Source organism: Oryzias latipes, chromosome 10, assembly GCF_002234675.1.
Source record: "Oryzias latipes chromosome 10, ASM223467v1".
Taxonomy (NCBI): domain Eukaryota; kingdom Metazoa; phylum Chordata; class Actinopteri; order Beloniformes; family Adrianichthyidae; genus Oryzias; species Oryzias latipes.
This window is the reverse complement of record NC_019868.2, coordinates 19,557,228-19,583,021: the sequence shown is the minus strand read 5'-3', so window position 1 is coordinate 19,583,021 and position 25,794 is coordinate 19,557,228. Positions and strand designations below refer to the sequence as shown.

The 25,794-nt window shown below is 41.8% G+C and overlaps 1 protein-coding gene across 6 annotated transcripts; it reads left to right on the top strand.

Annotated features, from left to right (window-relative positions):
* The first annotated feature begins 240 nt into the window (after nt 1–240).
* Nucleotides 241–25,590, top strand: LOC101167550 (ankyrin repeat and KH domain-containing protein 1). 6 transcript variants are annotated; one of them, XM_023959295.1, is made up of 40 exons: nt 241–686; nt 2,725–2,878; nt 8,040–8,196; nt 8,319–8,481; nt 8,633–8,780; nt 8,862–9,095; nt 9,245–9,339; nt 9,913–10,068; nt 10,526–10,607; nt 10,755–10,946; nt 11,074–11,183; nt 12,278–12,365; nt 12,770–12,897; nt 13,011–13,154; nt 13,235–13,337; nt 13,419–13,681; nt 13,813–14,100; nt 14,191–14,599; nt 14,690–14,829; nt 14,916–15,027; nt 15,286–15,431; nt 16,371–16,513; nt 17,047–17,260; nt 17,416–17,591; nt 17,898–18,060; nt 18,142–18,237; nt 18,338–18,454; nt 18,543–18,711; nt 19,178–19,377; nt 19,504–19,868; nt 19,983–20,135; nt 20,316–20,465; nt 21,163–21,307; nt 21,386–22,693; nt 22,779–22,944; nt 23,210–23,317; nt 24,107–24,343; nt 24,429–24,613; nt 24,686–24,853; nt 24,967–25,121. In XM_023959295.1, the coding sequence occupies exons 1-40, from the start codon at nt 408–410 to the stop codon at nt 25,024–25,026; spliced, it is 7,914 nt and encodes a 2,637-aa protein (XP_023815063.1). In that variant the 5' UTR covers nt 241–407; the 3' UTR covers nt 25,027–25,121. The 6 variants fall into 6 exon arrangements, with proteins under 6 accessions (XP_023815063.1, XP_023815058.1, XP_023815064.1 ...); XM_023959290.1 differs by having other exon boundaries at nt 21,163–22,693; nt 24,967–25,590; XM_023959296.1 differs by having other exon boundaries at nt 241–503; nt 21,163–22,693.
* The last annotated feature ends 204 nt before the right edge of the window (nt 25,591–25,794 follow it).

Sequence of the window (25,794 nt, the reverse complement as noted above, 5' to 3'; positions counted from 1 at the left end):
AATACTTGCATAAACTAGGAAAACTAACAACTAGTTAAGTTATTAGTCTACCATGTCGTGCTTGACGTTCGTTCTACAGCCTCGTGATATTGGTAAACCTAACATGACGTTTTGGGTTCACTGGTGATTGACACAAATTATAGCCAATGGGTGATGACGTTTTCTCCATCTGAGCCAATAGCGTTTCGCAAGTTCTCAACAGAGGCGTTGTTTCTGAGAAACAGTGCGAATCGGGTTAGGTTGTTAGAAAGTTAATGGCTGGGGGAAAGAGATCCTCCTCAACCCTCGCTACGGGAGAGTTTCTGGATTCCCTGAAGTAAAATCAAGCAAATATCTTACAGGAAAGCGCCTGGACGGATCCTTAAGTCAACAGCTAGCTCTGTAACGCACGCATCGTGAACCTAAGTATGCAGGATGCTGTAGCCGGGACAGCAATGCTGACGGACGGCTTTGAGGACGAGATTGACTCGGTGACTCCTCGCTCCCCAGTGGCAGAGATGGGGGTAGGAGCGACACCAGGAGGAGTCGGACTAGGGGGCATTGGGATTGGTGTAGGTGGAAAGAAAGTGCGTTTGTACAGTGAACCAGGTGGACCTGGAGCAGAAAGACTGGATTTCAAACTAGCGGCTGCGGCCGTCCTCTCCTCGGGTCCAGGATCCGGCAGCGACGAAGACGAGGTTTCAGAGGTAGCAACGCTAAGCTAGTTAGCTAAACCGTAGCAGAGAACATTCCTCTTCTAGCGCTAGCTGATTTCTAGCTAGCATTAGCTCGCAGTTGGCAGCCACCCCCTTCCAGGCCGCTGAAATTACGTAAAAATAACATGTGCTGTAATATAATAGAACCTCGTGTAACTTCAGATAGTCAAGAGTGTTTTAACGTGGGTCGTGTTTGGTGAGACATGTACAGTTATACCCGTCAAACGGCTGAAATGTTTTATTTATGCAGCACAGGCTGTGGTCACGGCCTAGTTCGGGTGGAAGCGACGACGGCCTCGTTTGGTTCTGTCGTCTCGCAAGACCCCATCACAAGTTTGCAGTCCTAAAAGCTCTTCAGCCACAGCAAATGGATGATGGACACAAACCCACGAACGGATACAGCCACTTAAATATACGCTATTTCGTGTCCGTGGTGCAATTACGTCACTTTATCAAATCATGTAAATTAACTCCGATGGCCCCTCGGCTAACTTTTATAGTTATACGCTTAGATAAAGTATTTACCCCCCTATTCGCGGCGAGTGGAACTTTCCACATTTGGTTTTAATAAAAAAAAAGGTTAGTTGGGATTTTGGTCCTCAGCCTCGGTAAATCATTTTGTCAACAGACAACACTGCTGTAAACTTGACTTTTACGTCGCGAGATGTTCGACTTTCCATGTCGTCCACCAACCAATGCCGGTGTGATGGCATCTCGACAATTTTTGCTAAACATACTTGCAAGCCTGTTGACAATTTAATTTGCGCAATTTAAAGAAAACTGATCTCTGCGCAAAAGGGATATGTAACCCCACCTTTCACGCGAGTTTATTTTGTGCAGCCATGTCCAATGCTAACACAGTCTGGTCGGAGACACATTTTCCACGTTGCCAAACTGTTTTTTTTATATACAATTTGGTTACCGCTAAATAAAATACAAATGGGCAGAGAAGTGGACTTTGGGACCTGCATTCTGAGTTAAATATATGGAACTTGTATAAATATTCGTTGGCCAAAATTTTCGCTGCACTACAAAGAGAGTGATTTACAGCTCACTGTCAAAAATGGCCTGAAATTTAATTTCTGACAATTGAACCTGATGAACTGTCTTTTAGTATGCTTCCCTAACATTTGTCCAGAGGATTATCGGCCTGAAAAAGCAGAGCCATGACAGTCAAACAAGGATGTCAGCTGACAGTCAGTTTTTGTCTCAGCATCTGCCTTGTAGATGCAAATCAACTAGAACATATCCAATTTGTTAGGTCCACCCAAAGAGACAAATTGAAATTTAATGAGTGTGTCTCTTCTATTATTTCTCTCCTTGGTAGCACAGTGACAATTGATCATTTCTTTTTGTGTTTTACTTCAATAGAGAACTTTCAGCTTAGAGCTGTGGCTAAAGTCTGAGCTTCAGGATTAAACAGATGCCATTCTAGGTCTTTCCAGCTCTCTGGATACCAACATGCTAGGATCTGTAGTTCATTAATCATGACACTGATATCCATTGTTGATTACAAAGATTCTTGTATGTAATGCGCTTCCCATTGTGGTGTACTGTGCTCCAGTGTTTCCTCCAAATTGCGGAATTCTGACTCTACGTTATCACTTGAAGTCGGTCACCAAGCCTGCTTGACCTTATGCACGGACTTGGAGATAATGCTATACATTAATTTTCAGTAAAAATAATGTGTAATTGAAACAAATCTTTCATTTTCTAAGATAACCTGCTCTGTTTTAGTTATTCTTTATTTTTTTGTAAGACGATTATCTTCTCAAAGATGTAACGACATTTAAAAAAAAGTCCTTGCTTAAAGAAATCAGAACATTAAGGCACCACTTGCATCATATTTCCCAGGACAGATTAACACTATAGTAGCCAAATTATACATTTTGTAACAAAAATCTCAAAAGCCTATTTTTGCTTTTAAAACTAGTTTGTCATATCCATTAGTGCAGCAAAAAGCAACTTTAAAGCTCAAGCATTCAAAGGAATAAAATGTAATGTCTGACCATTTTGTGTCCCTCACAAGGTGGAGTCATTCATTTTGGACCAGGAGGACTTGGACAACCCCATCATGAAGACGGCATCAGAGTTGCTTTTGTCCAGCGCCACAGACGGAGTGGATTTGAGGACTGTTGATCCAGAGACGCAGGCCCGACTTGAAGCTCTGCTGGAAGCTGCAGGTAGGACTTTTGTGTGAATGGTTTTCTGCTCCAGCTTGAACACACATGGCTCATTGGGTGGTGCCTAGTTTGTCACATTTTTTGTTAAAAAATTAGGAGCACATGTTTTTGCTTTTATGCGTATCTCTCTTCATAATAAAACAACTTTAATAGTCTTTGGTGTTAGAGAACGGTTTGAAAGTGACTTTTAAAAATATGTTTAATTAACACCTGTAATCACAGTTTAAGTAGGCCTGCATAGAGTAATCCAGTAGAGCCAGGTGTCCTGGCCTTGTTTGGGCCTGTGAACATTACCATGCAGATTAACGTTGAAGCACGCTTGAGCCTCCACAGCATGCACACAGCCTGCGTTGAAAGGCTAACGGCTAATCTCATTGTAGTCTCCTTTCTCAGAGGCTTGTGGTACCAGAGGCAGTGAAATTTGTGAAATCTTGATTCACACTAGTTTTCACAGGTTTTGCAATGATACTAATAAATAAATGGAGTGTGCAGTATTTTTTTTATTCGTTGTTTCCAAATATAGAAACTTCCTATGTAAAATTAATGCAGCTATAATATTTTGATATTTCTTTTCTAAGCAAAATAGTAAAATACTGATTCAAGATATTTATTTCAAATTTTCCTTGTCTTGAATGTAATTTTAGTAAGCGCCATGTGTCTGTGGGGCTACTCATTAGATATGATTTATGAATAATGGTGTTTGGAATAAAAGAAAACTGTCAAAACTGTCATTTTTGGAGAAAAGCAATTATTACTGTAGTCGAAGAAAACTTTAATGCAATCTAAATAAGGCTTTCCCTCCTCTGCAGTACCTTTTTATAGCTTTATAGGGAACATCAAAAACTGGATTTTGAAATAGCTGTATCATAGATTATAAAAACCCTATTGAATTTTCTAATATCTATTTAATTTGTCCAGACATTCAGTCCTTGTGTTTGGTAAAGTCAGTTGTACCAGTTTCTTTTAACACGTATCCTTTAAAGGAACTTGACTGAATAATAGTAAAATATATACATGGATAATATATGCAGAAGTCCTCACTCAGCTTTGCATTTGTTTTAATACAAGTATTGTAGTTGATCTTTTTCTATAGGGATTGGTGCCGGTCTCTTTCGATTAGTTTGCCTGTCTGTTTTTTTTAAATCTTTGATCAGTTTCTACTGCTAGTTTCATGCGAACAAACGGTAGGAAATGTAGAAAGCAGCTAGAAGGGTTGAAGTCCAATTCATCTTTCTCACACACAAGTCAATTTCCTGACAAATTATATAGGAAAACTTTCAGTTTACTTTTTGATTCAGCTGACTACAAAGTACATAAATTATAACTAAATAGTTTTGAGGTGGTTTAAGAGAGACATTGTTTATTAATCGCAATGTTTTAAAACATCAAACACGATGTAACAAATCAGCTTCATTTCATTTTTATATTTTTGTGTAAAATCTAAAGTTATAAGTTGTTTTTCTTTGATATACAGTTTTGCGTAATAGTATGATCCAAATGTATCCTGCAGCCATAAGCTCTAACAGCTATGAAGGCATTTAAATGCTCAATTTAATGCTAAACCAGAAATGTCACATTTAATAGATGGGTTTGAATGATGGAAAAAAAGTCAAAAAACAGATTGCAAACCTTAAAATTAGTTATTTTAGGATGAACAGTTTCCAACTGTTTCGTAAACGGTTTAATTCAACCAAATCTTCTTATTAAATGGCCTCAGAAAGGCAAATTTCTATTGGATTTTCGAGAAATGAAAACATTTGGATCTAACCAAGAGTAAAAAAAATGTTTTGTTGGAATTATCATTCATTTAGTAAACTGACTAACCATGTCATGCAGACTTAATTACAGCACATGCCAGCTGTAAGACAAGTCTGACATGGATTATTAATGACTGCAACTCTTACCATTGCTGGTGCTAGGATGACCTTGACCACCGTCTCCCATTTTCTGTACACGTTAAGAAACCAAATAAGATGCAATTTTTATCAGAACGTATACATACATTTGAATAGGATGTTGATGGAGTAGTTTATTTTGAATTTTGATGTCACGCACTTTTGCCCTCTTGTTCAAATGCAGACAGAATTTTTTTTATAAGACTGCTGTAAAGTGAATAATTTTTTAATATAAACTTTCTATACTCTATATTTTTAATGCCACTGATAAAAAACATTCAAGCAGACATTGGTTGAATTGTTTTATATTATATAAATTTATATTTAAATGCGTTCATGGTTTTTTTCTATCCAGTTTTACATTGTTTTAAATAAAAAAATATTGATGACCACAGTGTTCAGAAAACTATTTAGCAAAACCTTTTTTTGACAAAACAAGCGAGAAACGACTATAAAACTGGATGTAAGTCATGTAAGTAGGAATACTCTTCATCTGTTTGTAGCATATGTAACTCCTGTAAAGGAATCTATTAATAAACAAACTGTCCCACATTTCATTAATGAAATCTCCACGGCGCTTATCGTGTCATATAGAATGTATAATCCCAAATAAAACCACTTAAAATCTCATTGCAGGAATCAAAAATTTTAAATTGCCAAAAATGTCAATAATATGTTTGTTTTAATTACCTGGCCACTTGCGGGTGTAGTGTGACTTGTTTACGCTGCATGCACCACAAGAATGAAATCCTTATTTAGTTTTTCCTGAAGTTTACAGTAAACTGTTTGAGGATTTTAGGGATTTCCTTTTTTTTAATTAACTGTAAGTGGAGCATCTCAATAGGACAACAAAGCAGTACAGTAAATATTTGACTCATAACCTCTAGATTACACGGTTTGGTTGTCTTTTATCTTGGCATGCAGTTCTGTACGACGTTGAACATCGTTAAATGTTTATTTTGATCATTTTTAACTATTTCTGATGAGAGATCTGGAAAATGTGTTTGTTTTCTGCACAAACATTTTTGTAATCTTTCAGTCTTAACCGTTTATAGAGTTTTAAAAAGAGCATACTGCTGTGTAAAGATCAAGATTAACTTTTTAAATTCCTGTAGGGAAATTCCGTTGTTGTAGCAGCGCCATAAAATGAATGGGAAATATACAGGGAAGAAACACAGCCAGAAAATTGCAGGGTATAATATGACCGACCTGTGCCCATACGTTGACTTAGCAAATATAAAGCTCTCTAAAAAGAGATCACAGTGGCTTTCCTTTTTTGAGGCCGTGTCTTTAATGGATAAGCAGATGATATTGTTATCTAAATGCTACATTTTTTTCTAGCATTTTTCTAAATTGTTTGTTCCTTTTTTTTAAGTTTTAGGTTATAATTTCATTTGCGTTTAATTATTTTTCCAGTATTTGTCTTGTTGGCTGTGCCCTCATGCCTTATTGACCCGACTGCACTAAAGAAATACTTGACCCACTGAGGTCTGACACACTTAAACACAAAGTACTCCACGTTTACTTGTAAATATGTAGTTTTAAATCCTAAAATTAGTCCAGTTCATGTGAATTGTGTTCTAACATTTGCATTGTGCTAGATATATCTGTCCTTTATATATATTATCTTAGAACATCTTGATTAAAGGTCGTGTTGTTTGTGTAAACATAACCGTTTTGGGTGGAGCTGAGCGAGACCAGCTGGTTATGAGTGAACATATAATAAAAAGATTTACACTTTACACTGAAACTTCAGTCTTTGTCCTCTACTCTTATACTTAATAGACAAGAGACAAAGTTTAGTCAAACATACAAATGTTCCTTTTGACTTTAAAACACTGTGTACATTGTGTTATGGTTGTGTTGCTTTTGTATTTAGTGATGCATAAAATATTGCTGTTTGTTAAATCAAGAAGCTAATTAGTTTGAATAGATTTGCAAAAAGACCAAATGAAAAATAAGCAATGTAGTCAGTCGTTTGGATTAATTCAGTTTATTTAGAAAGAACAAAGACTAAAACAGGCGGATGTCAGTTGTTTTCTTTTATTGCTATAGTGTGATAATTGTTTTGGATAAATATACTGCATTCAGGTCACTCCTTTTGGTTTCAACTTTTTGAGTCATTACCAAAACTGATTTTCTTTATTAAACAATTTTTACAGTTTCCTCTTTGTCCCAACTTTTAACCTTTTCATGCTTTCATTTCCAACAACATTTTGGGTTTGTCTCCAGTCTGCTGCCTTCACAGTTGTTTTTGACTGACTGGATTTTAACCACATTTTCTTCTCCTTGACTATTTTTTGCATAGTATGTGACTTTTTTTGTTTGTTTTTTTTGGTTTTGGTTTTAAAAGTTCAACAAATATCTTAATCTATGGTTACTAATGACAAGGCTCTACCTCTTCTGCATTCCTTGTAGTTTTTTAATGAGGTTTGGGCTGTTCACTGTAGAATTTAGTACAATAGCAGAGGGAAAATGGAAACATGTTCTTAAATCCTGTATCAGAATTTTTAAGCTAAACTGTAATGCTCTGTAGATTGAAATATGTAGAAACCAAAATTTGGCCTGTGATGTCTGAAATGGTACCTTGATGAAAAGATTCTTAAATCGAATTCAATGTATATTTCAATAGAGTTGGACCTGAAACTTCTCTTCTTTAGACATTTTAAAACTATTACAAATGGAAAATGGATCAAATAAGACGCATTTCTGCTCATCTGAGGATTTTGTGTCTGAACCACAAGCCTGTCGTTAACATCTGTTGAGTTTGTCTTGGTGACATGTGGTTAGTTAGACCGGTGCTCAATTCTCTTCGAAAATCTGCAGCTTTTGGTCAGATAGAGGTGTAGACCTTCCCTTTTCTTGCTGATTATCACAGCCAAAACTCCTTTGAAAGTGTGGATTTATAAATGCAAAAAACAACTTTGAAAAATGATTTTACCAAAACTATTGTATATCTTGGCAAACATTCATTTGTAGAGCATTTAATGCATCACCCAATCCTCATAGTTGTTTAAAACATCTTTATTTTACACCTGATGCTGTGAAGGTAGTGACAGATTTATGAAGTCATGTTAACAAAGCTTTTGTGTGTGTGTGTGTGTTTGTGTGTGGTGTTTTTTGCCCCCCTCCTCCATGTGTGTGCTGCTACTAACCTTGGATTGGATTGGCTGGACTGGACTTGCTTCTTCCCCTGGCCTGGTGTGGTTATGCTCCCCTGTGGTCTGCATTGCCCTCTGCACCACTGCCCTCTTGGTGTTCGGCAGGCATCGGTAAACTGTCCACTGCCGATGGCAAAGCTTTTGCAGACCCTGAAGTGCTACGGCGGCTGACGTCATCAGTGAGCTGTGCCCTGGATGAGGCTGCAGCTGCCCTGACCCGTATGAGAGCAGAAAACACACTCAACGCTGGTCAGGCTGACAAGTATGTATCCCATCCATTCTGAACATCTCAACCCCTCTCTCCCAAATGCCAGTAGCTTGTATGCTTCCTTCAATTTCAGGTGTGTTTTTGTTTGCTTGTCACAGTGGCAGTAATTGTAGCAGTTTGGTTATTTTCAGCCGCAGCTTAGCAGAGGCGTGTTCAGATGGAGATGTCAACGCTGTGCGCAAACTTCTGGATGAAGGCCGGAGCGTCAACGAACACACAGAAGAGGGAGAAAGCCTGTTGTGCCTGGCCTGCTCTGCTGGTTATTATGAACTTGCACAGGTAGAATGAAGAAGGCATGGCACATAGTTCACTATAGAATGAGCTGTGCTGCTGCACCAACAAAAACTGTAGTTTTACATTTGTTGTTGGATCTTTTGTCTTAAACACAACCCCTGTGTGTTTTTAAATAATTTCCCCTTTTAACTTTTAGGTTTTGTTGGCCATGCATGCCAATGTAGAAGATCGGGGCATCAAGGGGGACATAACGCCCCTGATGGCTGCTGCCAGTGGAGGCTATGTGGACATTGTCAAACTGCTCCTAGTCCATGGAGCAGATGTTAATGCACAATCTTCCACAGGTAAACTATAACCGTCAAATGAGAATTCTTTACATCTTGTTTTGCTGTTTGGTAATTTTTTTCTTCCTTGTTTCTTTCCAGGCAACACAGCTCTGACGTATGCATGTGCCGGCGGCTTTGTGGATGTGGTTAAGGTGCTGCTAAAGGAGGGTGCAAACATTGAAGATCACAATGAGAATGGACACACTCCCCTCATGGAGGCGGCCAGCGCCGGCCATGTAGAAGTGGCCAGGGTCCTTTTGGAGTATGGCGCCGGCATCAACACACACTCCAACGAGTTCAAGGAGAGTGCTCTAACACTTGCCTGCTACAAAGGTGGGAGCTCTAATGTGTCGATATTCATCATGTTACGCACCATCTGATCCTAACAGTACTTGTATAAATTGAATATGTGATATGTCATGTCCAACCATCTTTGCTAATGCTTTTAAATATTTCTTTCATATCTAATTTCTTCTCTTTAGGTCACTTGGATATGGTGCGCTTTCTCTTGGAGGCTGGAGCTGACCAGGAGCATAAAACAGATGAGATGCATACAGCACTAATGGAGGCTTGCATGGTGAGTCTCTGATAAAAAATAAGGAAAAAATAACTTTTTGACTGCAATTTTTTCTGAATTTTAAACGTAAAATCTTTTTTCTCATTAAAATCCTCAGGTTTTACTTAAATTTTTCAATTTATTTTGCAAAGCATTCATGTTCTCCCGTAAAGCCCATTTGTTTTACTCAGTATTCTCACACAAATTATTAAAAAGAAACTACGTAGGTATTTGCCAAATTCTACTAAATTTTCGGACCGAAAAGATCACAACTGTGAACAAATCTTGTAGAGTATGAGAGCTTGGTGGAAATTCTCCAAAAACAAAATATTTTTTGGATTTTATTTGCAACTGGTTTCAATAAAGAAAATAAATCAGTGTAACAACATAGACTAACGTAAAGTGATGAAGGATTATGTCAGATTGTTTTGTTTTTAGGCGACTGCTAACAAAACCACAATAATTATAATAAACTGTTTAGACTGCGAGTTTTCACGTCTCTTATTGGGCATCATTTTAGCTTTTTCCAAAGATGGTTCTGTCCATTTTTTCAGGTGCTTATCTCTACATTATTCATGTGTCTCTCTGTCCCAGGACGGCCATGTGGAGGTAGCGCGACTGCTGTTGGACAGCGGTGCACAGGTCAACATGCCAGCGGACTCCTTTGAGTCGCCCCTCACCCTTGCTGCGTGTGGAGGACACGTGGAGCTGGCAGCCTTGCTCATTGAGAGAGGTGCCAATTTGGAAGAGGTATGTAGAAACACAGAAATTGTCACAACACTATAAGGATTGCCAAGGCAGGAAACAAAATGCACACCAGGGTGCATTTTGGTTGAAATCATCTATCACAAGTTGTAGCTTTGGTGTTCACGGACCATTTGACTTTTATTTTTGAATATTATAGAAGTTTAAATCTCATCTTCTGCATTCCTAGTCATTGTCTGTCGCATGTCTCATGACAGGGACAGTTTAAATTGTTGTAACTGAGGAAAATTTTAATCAAAAATGCCTGTTATGATACTTGATCCAATTTAGAGAAGCATACCAGATTACTATACCAGATACCAGAGTTTGTGCGTTTAACACAACTGAAATAAATGTCTCTCTCCAGATTAATTTTAGTAAGACATAATTGAAACTGTTTTACTGACCACAGCTTTGTTGTGAGTTCACTTTCTAAGCTAATGATGGATGTTTTCATGTCCAGGTTAATGATGAAGGCTACACTCCGCTGATGGAGGCAGCAAGAGAAGGTCATGAAGAGATGGTAGCGCTTCTGTTAGCTCAAGGTGAGAAGCTTTGCTGTTAAATCGGTCTTAAATACACCATTCCTTCTTCATCTAGGAGAAAAAAGAATGAGAATCCCAACCACCTTTGAGGTTTTCAATTTTTTTATTGAATAAAGTAAAGCTAACTTCACTTCTCCTGTTGTCCAGGTGCTAACATCAACGCCCAGACAGAGGAGACCCAGGAGACTGCGTTGACACTGGCATGTTGCGGAGGCTTTTTGGAAGTTGCAGACTTCCTCATTAAAGCAGGAGCTGATATTGAGCTAGGATGCTCCACTCCTCTAATGGAAGCTGCACAGGAAGGCCATCTGGAGCTGGTCAAATACCTACTAGCTGCAGGTAAGGGAAAAAAAACGTAAAAAAGCAAGAGAAAGAATGGAGATGTGTCCGCTTAAAAAATGGTCATTTTTAAATAAATACAATCTTTGTCTTGCCCCCCCCCCCCCCCCCCCCCCCCCCCATTCAGGTGCCAATGTTCATGCCACCACAGCAACAGGAGACACAGCATTGACCTATGCATGTGAGAATGGGCACACGGATGTGGCTGATGTGCTGCTGCAAGCTGGAGCCAACTTGGTATGTCATTTTAAAATCCTCTCCATTATTTCTGACTGGCCTTACAACATAAAGCTAACATTTATGCCTTGCATTTATTATTTTTCTATTTGAATGAGGTAGGAGATTAAATAATTACTATGTGTAACAGCGGCCCTCTTGAGAGTGACAGATTTGTCACAACACAATGCCTAGTAGTTGATATAATTATACCAGGCGTTAAATTGGTTGTGTTAAAAAAGAGGTGTGCATCACAGTGAAAATGATACTTGCCTTTTAATTGGGGATGTCCCGATCAGGTCTTTTTGGCCCAATCTGGCTCCAAGTAATTCAATATCAATTAGCTGCCAATATCACGTCTCAATCCGATACTTTTGTAACACATTTAAAAAATGAACACATTTATTTAATATCTAATAAGGCTGGGTATCACCAATAATTTCCAGAATCCGTTTGATTTGATTCGATTCACCAGAGCCTGGATAGATTTGATTTACGATCCATTCGATTCTGTTTCAGATTTTTGTGCACTTCCTGCTCAAATTAGTGTCGTAATCTGCTGCACTTCACGGCAATAAAATGTCATGATCCATTCACGATATGCCGACTTCTAAATATTCTGTCCCTGATTGAGAGACAAAATATAATTCTGATCAAGTCTGAAACAAAATGATTGGGCCTGTTTTCTGATCATATGATCAGATCGGGGCATCCCTGCTTTAAACCGTTTGATTTTTTGAAATGTTCTTAATTCTCTCCAGTCTTTTACCAGTATAAATCTATAAACTCAAGCTTCCAAATGTGCTGCACTGATTTTGACAAATGGATCAAAACGAGTGAACCTGAATATAATTTTATAATAATTTAGTAGAACTGGCTGTTTGCAGAAAGTTTATGTCTGTGTGAACTCGAAGGTTTTAGACAAAATAATGTCACATTTTGATTCCGGCAGATTAATTGTCTGAGATGTGAAATAAAATACTAGAAAACTTAAATTTGAGTGCCTAAACCACAAGTGGGTATTTTAGTTTCTAAAACACCAAAACATGTGTATATTAGTATATTGTAAAGCTGCTGTAGGACCGTACACATGCATCTTTTATGTCTTTCTGCAGGAGCATGAATCAGAAGGCGGCCGGACCCCCCTCATGAAGGCAGCAAGGGCGGGGCATCTCTGCACAGTACAGTTTCTCATCAGCAAAGGTGAGTTGTCCATTCTTTTAGGGTTAACACAGTTCCTATAGATTTTTATTTATCAAAAATTTGACCCAAAACCCTTAAAATGTCCTTTTATACCTAAAGATATTATTAAGTGTTTTAAAATGTTATGTGCAGAATTAAAAGTCATGTATTCTAATTTGTGATCTTAAAATGTTGCATAAAGATATTGAGACCTATAGAAAAATCTCCAAAATTAAAGATTTCTTGTCTCAGTCTTGATGTTTAAGGGAAATAAATGACAACTTCTGAGTTTCTTGGTGCAATGGTCATTAAAATTTACTAAAAGGATGTCTTAGTTGCTCTGTAGACCATGATACAGACAACCAATGTGATTGATCTCATCCATGAGAAGTTTCTGAGCCGGACTATGTGGATCTCCCGTTTAGGTGCTAATGTCAACAGAACTACTGCCAACAATGATCACACAGTGGTCTCTCTGGCCTGTGCTGGAGGGCATCTCGCTGTGGTGGAGTTGCTGTTGGCACACGGCGCAGATCCTACGCACAGACTCAAAGTAATGCATGTTTCAGTGAAACATTTTGACATTTTGTGGATTTATTCATGCACGTCAATTGGAATCTTCAAACAGCCAAACATAAAAGAAAACTGGGTGGTTATTTCTTCTAGGATGGTTCAACCATGCTGATTGAAGCTGCTAAGGGTGGCCACACTAACGTGGTGTCCTACTTGTTGGATTACCCCAACAACATCCTGTCTGTACCAGCCCCCGACCTGTCCCAGTTCACACCCCCATCACAAGACGCCTCTCAGGTATTTGCTGCAGGACAATTCATTTTACACAGCGTTCATCTGGGAAAATATTTGACATCTTTACACATGCGTTGTTGCAGGTTCCTCGTGTCCCATTCCAAGCTCTCGCCATGGTAGTACCCCCCCAGGAGCCCGACAGAGCCCCATCAAACATCTCCACACCCCCACCCATTTCCAGCAAAGGTAAACTGCTGCAAAGGAAGCTTCTTGAGGAGCTTGACTTCAAACAAGCTGTTTCACCAACACGCTTCTCTTTAAATATAGGCGTGTCTAAACAGAGGCAAGCAGCCATGCAGCCCGGTGTCCCCTGTTCTGTGGGACGGGGGTCTGAAGCGGAGCCTCTGCCACCCTTCCACTTGTGCCAACCTCTGGAGTGCATTGTGGAGGAAACGGAGGGAAAGCTAAATGAGCTGGGCCAGAGAATTAGCGCTATTGAAAAGGCTCAGCTACAATCATTAGAGCTTATTCAGGGGGAGCCGCTCACCAAAGACAAGATTGAGGAGCTAAAGAAGAGCAGAGAGGAACAGGTACAATTCGTTTTTATACCAGTCTGATTTTTTTGGGGGGATTGTATTCGACAGTACCCACTATCCACACAGCTTATGTTTAAGAAAACACCCAACAATACTTGAATGAAATAAGTGTATTATTGACTTAGGTGCAGAAGAAGAAGAAAATCTTGAAGGAGTTGCAGAAGGTAGAGCGTCGGCTGCAGTTGAAAACACAGCAACAGTTCACCAAAGAGTACATGGAAGCAAAGGGCTTAAAGGAAGATCAGGAGGCGGGACAAAGCCAGGGCCCGGGGCCGGGGCCTGGGATTACAGCAACAGACCCCGCGCTCCTCCTTTCCACGGCAGTTGTTCAGGCGCACACTGGCTCCGACACGGATGAAGAGGCCAACAAAGACGAGGAACAAGAAGACCAGCCAGGGGAGGACGGGGAAGAGGTAAAAGCTTCAGTTAAGATAGTGTTTGTCGACTAAGCCCTTTTGAAATTTGACAGATCTATTGTGAAGGTTATATCTGTGTGCTCTCAGGAAGAGGAAGATGATGATGAAGAAGAGGAGGGCTCAGATGACGACGGCGAGGACGACGACTATCCCAAGCTTCCTCAGGTTGACACAATCCTCTATAGGGATGGACCACAGCAGCCTCCTCTTCCTCCTTCGCCACAGACTCAGCCTCAGCCTCCTCCTCCACCTCTTCAGGCTCCTTTTGTCCCAATCCAACCCCTGCCAGATTACAATCCTGCAGACTACGCAGGAAGTACAAGTCCAGAGCTGCAGAGGGTATTGCTGGGGCAACAGATTCTAGGGCAGCAGCAGGGTCAGGGTCAACAGCTTGCTGGGCTTGGTCCTGGAATGATACCGCAGCATGCTCCAGATGGGCTGATGGTAGCTACACCTGCGCAGACGCTCACAGACACGCTGGATGACATCATGGCAGGTATGTAGGAATCTTTTCACAGAAGCCCAAATAAAATTCCACCTAAAACGAAAGTGATCATTTCAATTTTGTTTTATTTCTTTTTTGTAGCTGTGAGCAGTCGCGTGCCCATGCTGAACACTACGACTTCTCCCACGCCCCTCTCCCAGCCGCCTGCACAGACGCCCGCAAACATCGCATCTCCCCCTTCTGTACTGCCCTTGTACCCCTCTGTTGACATTGATGCACATGTAAGATGCAAAGCCAACTCAACATGACCGATATTTGACAGCCTAGCAGAAACTTGAATTATAAAACAGCAACGTTTTCTACACAGACGGAGAGTAATCACGACACAGCGTTGACGTTAGCGTGTGCAGGAGGACACGAGGAGCTAGTGTCTGTCCTCCTGGCACGGGGAGCCAACATCGAGCACCGGGATAAGAAAGGTAAAGAGCATCACAGAACAATGAGGAGAAAATAGTTTACATCCAATTCTATTAAATTGGGAGGCGTCAGTTTGCAACCGAGAGATGCTCCCCAAAAGCGAAACAAAAACATTTCAAAAGATACAGTTCTAATGTATTCCAGATTGTTCAGATTGTTGCAATTCCAATTCATGATATTGGCAAAGTTGGGAACTGTTTAGAGGTCAAAATAAAATGAAATTAAAAAAATGAAATGAAATGTGTGTTTGTTGTCCACAGGGTTTACCCCTTTGATCCTGGCAGCCACTGCTGGCCACGTGGGAGTGGTTGAGGTGCTGCTTGACAAATGCGGTGACATCGAGGCCCAGTCAGAGAGAACCAAAGACACGCCCCTCTCGCTGGCCTGCTCCGGGGGACGCCAAGAGGTAGACACAATCCTTTGCTGGACCTCCAGAGAAACTGCACTCGATTTTAACATTTTTTTTAATCTAAAAAAGCTGCTCTCAGATTAGCAGCGTCACAAAAATGGTATGTAAGAAAAGGAAACTACACGAAAATAAAAAATGTGCATGATTATCTTTACATATAAATACGCAGAAAGCCCAGGGATTAGGAGGATCGGTCCCAAGGTGTCTTTTATAGACAGATTAGCTAAAAACGGTTGATACCGTTCTCACAACCTAATTGATTCTCACATTTTAGTATAAAGCAATACATAGAATTGATGCACAGGTTCTGAATAAATAAAAAACACAGCTCACAAAGGCTAACGTAATGATGTTGGATGTTGAGTTTGTTCTGGAGATGTGACTAATCTTAATAATTTCCAGACGTTCAAAACTATTACAATGTGCATCCGTTATTCGTTCACTCCTCATTCATACTTGGTGATGGCAAACTACTGATGATAATCCACAGGTTCCCTGGGGTAGACTGACAGAGGTGTTGCTGCAGCATCGAGGGGTTTCAGAGATATTGTCTGAATCTGTTTATAAATGATTTGTTGAAATGATTAAGCCTAACATGCACGGCTCTCTTTGAGTTTGGAGGATCACCCCAGCTGGAGTGCTCTAAAGAAACTACTGTAGAGTTTAGTCTATGCAAAAACAAAAGCTTTAGCCTGGGGTCTCATGCAGTCCTGCAACAAGTATCACACCCAATACACCATTAAAATCTCTATAAACTTGAGAAAATGAGCTCTATATACATTACTTGTCCATCCATCTTTGACTGTTGTCCCCGCGACCCACGACATTGGATGGATACATTACATGTCTTATGTACATATATGAAATTACAGCTTAACATGGAAAGGAAAACCTTAATTACTTTTTCAAAGTTGTTTCTGTTGGTTTGCTTTACAGGTTGTGGAGTTGCTGCTGCTGCGTGGAGCCAACAAGGAACACCGCAACGTTTCAGACTACACTCCTCTGAGCTTGGCTGCTTCTGGAGGATATGTCAATATCATCAAGATACTCCTCAACGCTGGAGCTGAGATCAACTCCAGGTGAAAGATGATGATAGTCTCAGATTACAGTTGTGGCATAGCATAACAGTATTTACCCATAATCCCCTTTTTCTGCCAAGCAAAAGGAAAGCCATGTGTGACATTTTGAATAAGTACACCTAAATTAAAATAAACCTAATTGATTGTAAACGCTAGAGTGGCTTCAGGGTTCTATCAGAAAGTCATGTCAGAGTGCACTGTTAGTAGCAGCAGGATGACCCCACAGTTTAAAAAGTTTAAAAAAGCTCAACCGTTTATGACATACCTCATTCGAATATAGGAGACATCAGGTAATAATACTCATATAAATTTATAAAGTCTAATGCAATTACTACTCAGAAATGATGTAATTTTACTTTTACCATCATACTAAGAGTTTAACTGTGACAAATTACAGTGAAAAACAGAAGCCCTGTTTTACTGTTTTCTAACTCTGAATCATGAATCAAACCAGCAATGTGATTTTTCTTCTTTGAGTTGATGTCATGCTGTCTATTGTTGAAGCTAAAAGTGTACTTCCTACCTTTCAACAGGACCGGCAGCAAGCTGGGAATCTCTCCGCTGATGCTGGCTGCGATGAACGGCCATGTGCCAGCTGTGAAGCTGTTGCTGGATATGGGCTCCGACATCAACGCCCAGATTGAAACCAACCGAAACACCGCTTTGACTCTAGCCTGCTTTCAGGGGCGGGCCGAGGTCGTCAGCCTGCTGCTCGATCGCAAGGCTAATGTTGAGCATCGGGCCAAGGTGGGGGGAGTCTTCCACTTGTGGTTGCACGAGTGACCTTTTACTTACCTTGTATAGGAAAGAATATCTGTATTTTTTATTATAATTTAAGTGGAAATTGTCCCTTAGTGTTCTATCTACAGCAGATTTTAATAATGTATTCTTGTTTCCAACAGACTGGTTTAACTCCTCTGATGGAAGCAGCCTCTGGAGGTTATGCAGAAGTGGGCCGTGTCCTGTTGGACAAAGGTGCTGATGTCAATGCTCCCCCTGTCCCCTCATCCCGAGACACTGCCCTCACCATTGCTGCTGACAAGGGCCACTACAAGTTCTGTGAGCTGCTTATCAACAGGTGAGGACAGCGAAGCCTTTGAATTTAAGAGCTTTTTCTATTTAACAAAAAAAAAAAAAATGTCCATCAATTCAATTTTTTCTGGGGAAATGATATTTTTTCGCAGAACCATTTGAAGGAGAGACTGTTTCCTTTGTCTTGCATTATTGCTGTTTTAGTCACCTCTCCAGGAGTTGCCTCCAATGTGAAATGGCTTAGTGTCACTTATGAGTCCTCTGCTTTATTCTACAAAGTATAGAGTTCACCTGTTTGGACAAAAGGGGTTTTTAAGTCCTTATGGCAATGCATCCTTTTTCTCATTTGTAGGTGCGCTCATATTGATGTACGAAACAAGAAAGGGAACACTCCTCTCTGGTTGGCAGCAAACGGTGGTCACTTTGAAGTTGTTCAGCTCCTTGTACACGCCAGCGCCGATGTGGATGCAGCCGACAACCGCAAAATCACCCCACTTATGGCGGCATTTCGCAAGGTATCTAGGCTGGAATTGGAAGCGCTGCATAAAACTATATCATGGCGTTCCTTTGGTTAACATAATCGTTTATCATTTTAGGGTCACGTGAAGGTGGTTCAGTATCTTGTGAAGGAGGTTAACCAGTTCCCATCAGACATCGAGTGCATGAGATATATTGCTACCATCGCAGACAAGGTAAAATGGATTCTTTTTGTTCCAGTTACTATTAGCTCATCAAGGAACAAGGATGTTATCGTGACATTAGCAAAGCAATAAATGTGGGTGTTTATTGCAGGAGCTGTTAAAGAAATGCCACCAATGTATGGAGACCATTGTCAAAGCTAAAGATCAGCAAGCAGCTGAAGCCAACAAAAATGCTAGCATTCTTCTTAAGGAGCTGGACCTGGAGAAGGTAATGTTGGAGGATCTTTCCTCCTAAAAGTATTCTATGGCCTCAAGGATGTGTTTTTTTTTTATATGTCTTTGTTGTGTCTTAACAGTCTCGAGAAGAGAGCAAGAAGCAGGCCCTGGCTGCAAAGCGGGAGAAGAGGAAGGAGAAACGCAAGAAGAAAAAGGAGGAGCAAAAGAGGAAGCAGGAGGAAGAAGAGGGACAGAAAACGAAGGAGGAGTCCTCTGAGATGCACGACCAGAAGGAGGATTCAGCTGATGGTAACCCCCAACGCCTTTCATTGCATATAAATGACTTGACAGTGTTGACAGTGTTGCGCAAGTTGCGTTCTAAAAATCTCTTGCAATACGTGAAATAGTCAGGTTTATTTATTTTTTATTATTATTGATGTTTTAAAGCTGTAAAGCCCTTCACTACCCTTCCCTTTAAACACTTTTCTCAGTCGGACATGAATGTTTCCACACTTTTTTCTTTGTTTTAACACTCAAAGTTTGTGTTACACATTCTGTACAGAACTCAGGACTGACAACTGTCAACCGCCAATCTTGACGCAGAAACAAAAAACAACATCCAAAATTGCAACCACACAAAAAAATCACAAAACTGCAGAGCTGCAAAAAGTGAACTGTATTATAGAGAGGGACCGCTGTATTGGTCAATTTGTTAAAAATGTAGTGTTCATTGAGCACAAGATTCATATTTTGGCTTGTATGAATTTCATTCTAGAAGCTGAAGTTCCCATTGAACCTCCAAGTGCGACCACCACCACCACCATCGGTATATCAGCCACCTCCCCCACCTTCACTACACCTTTTGGTAAGAAGCGAGCAAACGTGGCCACTACCCCAAGCACCAATCGCAAGAACAAAAAGAACAAGACTAAGGATTCAGCACCAAGTGAACCAATTATATTACAGGACCCCCAGGTAAATATAAAAAACAAGTCTTTCTTTTTGGATTAAAACCTAATTTAATTTTTCAGCCCTATAATATACACTGATGCATTTTAAAGTGTAAAGAAACGATAACGACTGTAAGTTATTATTTCTTAGGTTGTGTTAGCACAACACAAGGCTGACAAGAACAAGATCCATGGTGAGCCACGTGGTGGGGGTGGGGGCGTGACGGGTGGCAACAGCGATTCTGACCCGCTGGACAGCACCGATTGTGCCAGTGAGAGCAGCAGCAGTGGTGGGAAGAGTCAGGAGCTCAACTACCTCCCTGACCTCACCTCCTTCGCCTCCTCCTCCTCTTCCTCTTCTTCTTCTTCATCCTCCTCATCCTCGGCCCCTTCCTCAGGAGCGGCCCCCTCCCAGATCCCCTTGCCTGGCCCAGAGAAGAGACACTTTCCTCAGCCGCAAGCTGACAGCAAAGTAGACAATAAGGTCACGGTCTCCATCTCAAAGCCACTGCAAAAGTAAGTAAGCTTGGCTGAAGCTGAGGTTTTATTTGATTGTATCGGTCTCTGCAAACGGCGGGTCATGAAATGCTGATGCAAAAATGTAGCCAACTCCTGTCTGTTCTCTCACAGAGTTCCAGATGCAAACGACTCCACCTCAAACTCTTTGCCTTCGCCGTTCAAACCCATGGTTCTTCCCGTCACGTCGCCCAACACCAAGCACAGCCTCACAAGTCCAAAGAGAATCCAAAAAAGAGATGAAGGGTGGAAAGAGGTGGTCAGAAGGTCAGTAAACGCTTTTGTCCTCTTTTTTTTTCTTCCTTTTCTTCCAAAAAGATAAATTGATTGCTATTGTTTAATAGGAATAATGATTTTAGCTTAGTCAAAACCTTAAATTTGAATGAACACTAAAATAAAACAAATATTTTGCAGTTAACCCCCCCCCTTCTCCTTTTTCCCCCTAAGATCAAAGAAGCTGTCTGTGCCAGCCTCTGTTGTGTCTCGGATCATGGGCCGAGGAGGCTGCAACATCACGGCCATTCAAGACGTGACAGGAGCTCATATTGACGTGGACAAACAGAAGGACAAGAATGGGGAGAGAATGATTACTATCAGGTAAAAAAATAATTCCCTTTAGGATGTCCGATGGTGCTGCAGTTTTTAGTTTAATTCTCATGAATTGGTCTGAGTCTCCACAGGTTTTTTAGATTCTACATGAATTCTACCTGAATTTTACCTGAAGAATAGACTAAGAATAACTAATTGGGATAAAGTACAACTAAATAAAAAGCTTGCATAAAAGATTTAGTTCGATTGCTTGTTTTTGTGCAGACCTTTTAGTTTGTAAGGTGTGATGCTTGGTGTGTGTACTCTGGTCCCACAGTCCTAAAACAGAGCAGTTGACAGTCATATCTACATTCCTGTAGAACTCAAAACATGGCAACCATAGTTACAATCAAGATACTAACCACTGAAACTCATAAAAGGAATAGACTGAATAAAAATGCACCGTCCACATATTATTGTCTAGAAAACTTGTGATCTGCTGAGTCCTGTTGAATGGTTAGCACTTAGACAGCAGAAACTGGACTGATGCTGCTGTTGCTGAAAACACACCAAGTTGTATCCTGGCCAATACACGGCAACAAGAGCAGCAAGTTTACTCACTATGTTTATGGCAGAACACCAGAAAGAGTCACATAGGAGAAATTAAAGAATATGGAGTATGACCGCTACTGGAAGCCAAAAAGTTTGATGATTAGGCTTGTAGATTACAAAAAATTCAATGAGTTTCATTTTTTTGTCCTCTCAGAGGAGGGACGGAGTCTACACGGTATGCAGTGCAGCTGATCAACGCTCTAATCCAAGACCCAGCCAAGGAGCTTGAGGATCTAATTCCCCGAAACCACATCAGGGCCCCAGGCTCTAAAACAACCCCAGCATCCTTTTCTTCTACCGTAGGGACCACCAGTGGCTCAACTACCAGCACAAAGGCTTTAAGCTCATTGGTCACATCTCCCTGTGTTCCGTTCCAGCCCCCCTCCACATCTTCATCCTCCTCTCAGTCTGCAGGGAAGATTGGGAAGGGGCTTTCATCAAACATCAGACAGCCTTTCCCAGTGTCTCTGCCCCTGGCATACGCCCACCCTCAGCTTGCCCTGCTGGCTCAGACGATGCACCAAATCAGACATCCTCGTCTACCTATGGCTCAGTTTGGAGGCACCTTCTCTCCCCAATCCAGTACCTGGGGTCCCTTCCCAGTCCGTCCCGTAAGTCCCGGCAGTGCTAACAGCTCCCCAAAACACAACGGAGGCGCAAACAATGCTGGTGCTCAGGCCAGATCCAACTCGACCCACAGCGAGCACAGCATCACAGCCAGCTCAGGAACGGCAGTCCCCACCTCCAACATGACCACCACTAGTGTGCCCAACACATCTGCAGCCTCGCCTCATCCCACTAATCCTACTCCGTATAATCCACAGCAAAGTGTCCCCACTCCTTCGTCTGTTAGGAAGCAGCTCTTTGCCCCTGACCCCAAACTTGCTGGCGCCACCCCTGTATCTTCTGCTGCTCAGTGCAGTGGTAGTAATACAGTAGCAGGCACGGCTTCTCCTGCACATCACAGTTCAACCACGACAACGGCAAACCCCTCTCTGGAGCCAGTAGGATCCATTTCTCAGGCCCCCGCCCAGCCCGCTAAATCAGAGCCCAGTGGTGTTGCCCCTCCTGGGAAGGACAAGCTGCCTCTACACGGAGAGAGCCAGACTGTGTCAGTCAGCGAGAGCATCAACTCTGTCGGTTTCAGTTCTCAAGCCATGACTGTAGTTTCCAAATCAGAGTCTCGACAGCAATTGCCACCTCCTCCCTCCTCTGCATCGTCGACGGAAGCTCCTCCTCCCCTCCTTAACCCACAGCCCAGTTCTCACCTTCCTTCAGCGTCGGCCCCCATCCTCTCCCCCAGGGTTGCGCACCCCAACAACACCATTCCTCATTTCTCAGCCCCCGCTCCCAGGATCTCTCATCGTATGCAGCCATCAGGGCCTTACTATTCCCTTTCTGAGCAACAGACGCAGCAGCAACAGCTGTCTGGGTTTGTGCCCCCAAGCAAGGAATCCCTCAAACAAACCCAAAACCAGACGTCCCAGCCACCAAGTGGACCCGCTCAAGCCCAATCACACGCCCATGGTCAGGCTCCAGGCTCCCTCCAGGTCTCTGTGAACATGGGGATCATCAACGGTTCCCAGATGCCGCATGTCACTGGTGCAGGGAAGCCTCAGCAGATCCCTCCCAACTTTGGTCCTGCAGGTCTCTTCAGCATCAGCAGCATCTTTGATAACAGCCAAGTGAGTTGAAGCGATCTGTTTGGGTGGGGGGTGCACGATTTATCTTGGTGTTAACCATTGCGTATGCTTGTGGTTGATGCTGCAGGTGGGAAACAGTCAGGTATGGGGAGCGTGCCATTTACCTGCTCGATCACCACCAGAGCAGTCGTATTCAGCCCATCCGCCTTTTGTCATGGGCCAAATGGAAAATATGATGCCCCCACCTCCACCAGACAGCTCCAAAGCACCTGGTTACCGCCCTGTCTCTCAGGGTAATGTTTACTTTGACTTCACGTAGTGTGCAAATTTACATCACCTTTTAAAAAATATATATATTAGAAATGAAGTGACAGTAATAATGCCTTTTATTTGACTTTATTGATATTAAATTAATGTAAGGTGCTTATTTTTTTTGTCAGTGCATCATAATCATGCACTGTGTAGATAAAAGTATCAGAGAAAAAAAACAAAAAGATGGTTGTTTGGATTTGAAATGCATATGAGGCTAAAGTGTGTTTGAATTTTCTTTTTTCACAGCTATATCTGGCAGCCATATGTACGTGCAGCAGGGTCACGGAGGAGTCGGCACACCCTCCATCAGCAGACAGCACTTCTCCCCTCACCCATGGAGTGCGTCCACGTCAGGTACTTGAGCAAACCTGCTTCCTACAGTGATCCTACAGTGATCTATTTGAAATATCCCTTCATTTGAGATTGAAATAATATTAAAGTTCCACTCCAAACATCTTTTGTAAAATCGTTCCCACGGTCTTTTGATTATCGATGATGCTGTTTTAAGCCCACAATCAAAAATTCTGTCATTTTCTAGGACATAGCTTCTGCAGAGCGGCATAGTTCATTAGAAATTCGCCTCTGAGTGGGCAGGACTGTTGGCGTGGAAGAAACCCACCTCCCCTTTCCTTCCCGTTGTGAAGCAAAGCAGGGACCTTGTGACCCACAGGCTCTTTCTCAAACAGCATTTTTCCATCTGCTCTTGATTTACTAGAGTTTAAACAAAGAAATTCTCAGAAATGCAGTTTAAGCTTAATTCTCTTTATAAATGGTTAATGGCATATGCTTGTATAGCTTTCTACCTTCCTTGAAGGCCCAAAGCGCTTTACACCCAAAGTCCCATTCACACACACATCCACACTCTGATGGCGGCTGTGCTGACAAACACTGGCACCAACCTTCCACCAGAGGCAAGGTGGGGTTCAGTGACTTGCCCAAGGAACCATAGGCAGGCAAGGCTGAAATTGAACCTGCAATAATCCGATCAGAGGTCGGCCGCCCTACCGCTCCAGCCCTCCATCATAAGAAAAATGCCACAAGAACATGTTAAAAAGAAACAAAACATTGTTCATCAGAGTGGGTCTTTAAGGTCTTAAAGCTTGTCTCTCTGAATCTTATCGCGTCTTTTTTCTCCTCCACCAGGTGAATCCCTCGTCCTGCCTCCTCCTACAGTGTCCTCCTCTGCCATGGTGCCTCCTCCCCAACCGAAGCCAGGCAACTCCTCCCAGCAGGACCGAAAAGTTCCCCCACCTATCGGCACCGAACGGTTGGCGAGAATCAGACAGACTGGTACAGTCAACCCACCTCTCCTCCCAAGCAGCTACCCGGCTTCAGTTGGACAGGGGGGCATTTGGTCTTTTGGAGTTGGTAGCGCCTCAGGTAGGACTCTCACTTTACAACCTCTAGTGATGTCCTTTTGATTTCATGCACCAAAAAGCTCATAAGCCTTTGTGTTGTGGTACAGAGGCCATGTCTGGTTGGTCCCAACCCCTGATGGGCAGCCACATGATGCACCCGCAGCTGCAGCCTGATCAGTCGGCCTTCTCTCAGCACCAGCTCATGGAACAGGACGACACCGGCATTGCAAACCCTGCTAACAACTACCACCAGCCTCAACATTTGCCCAGCAATTACATAGACTTCCAGAAGGTAACACTCGCTACGTTGATCATGTATTGCCTTTTTTGCCTTCTTTTTTCGAACTGTTTGTCCTTTCTTCAGGGTATGCCTATGTCAATGTATGGAGGAACTATGCTGACTCCCCATCCTCCCATGGCAGAGGGGCCTGGGGGTCCAATGTACAATGGTTTGCATGCAGGTGACCCTGCATGGAGCCCCATCATCAAAGTTGTACCTGGCAGTGCAGACAATTCTGACCCACAGCAGCAGGTGAGCCCACCTTCTGTCAAACTTGACCAGTTTATGTGCTCAATTAGAATAATGGGATCTGATCAATGTTGCTGTTTTGTTTTTCATTTCGTGCCTCGTCTTATCTTCTGTAGGTCTGGCCTGGTACCTGGGCACCTCATGTGGGCAACGTGCACCTGAACCATGTCAACTAGACCGAGTTCAAACATTTGCCGCACACAGCATGACCCACAAAACAAACATGTACTACCAACTGATGAGAATGACCGAAGGAGACAAAGGAAAAAAATGATACAAAGTACTTGTTAACTTCAGTAGACCTAAGAGTTCAGAGCATTGGCTGAAGAATGGGGAATTCAGTTCACCATTCTTTCATGTGCCTATCCCATGAAGGAAATTGGGCTAGAGCTGTTATCGAAGTCCTGACGAGGCGAACAGACGGGCGCGATTTCCTGTTCACCAGGATCCATTCTCTGCGTAGTTTAGCAAATATGACTTAAACCCACATACATTGTTCTTGGGATACAGGGGTCTCAACATGAAGTAGCTATTTAAACTCGGCCCAGATCTAGATGATGATTACTTAAAGAGAGAAATCAGAACCTTTTAGAGTGGTAAATACATGTATAATTGTTTACATACTAAAAAGGGTTAAAATGAGAGTAAATTTCATGTCGTATAGTGGCTCTACTTTATGTAGCCTGTATTAATGTGAAATATTTACCTTAATATTCAATAAAAAGATTGAAAAAAAACCATTATCTTCCTTGCATCCTTTTATTTTCTCACATTAACATTTCTGAAACCTAAATAAAGGTTATATTGTTCTGCAGATTCTTTTTGGCATCAAATTCATTAAAATTTTTAAGGACTATGGATGTGTACTTTCAAAAATGCAGAATTTTGTACAGATCCATTATCAATAATCTGCACCATAAAAGTGCCACAATACATGTTTTTTT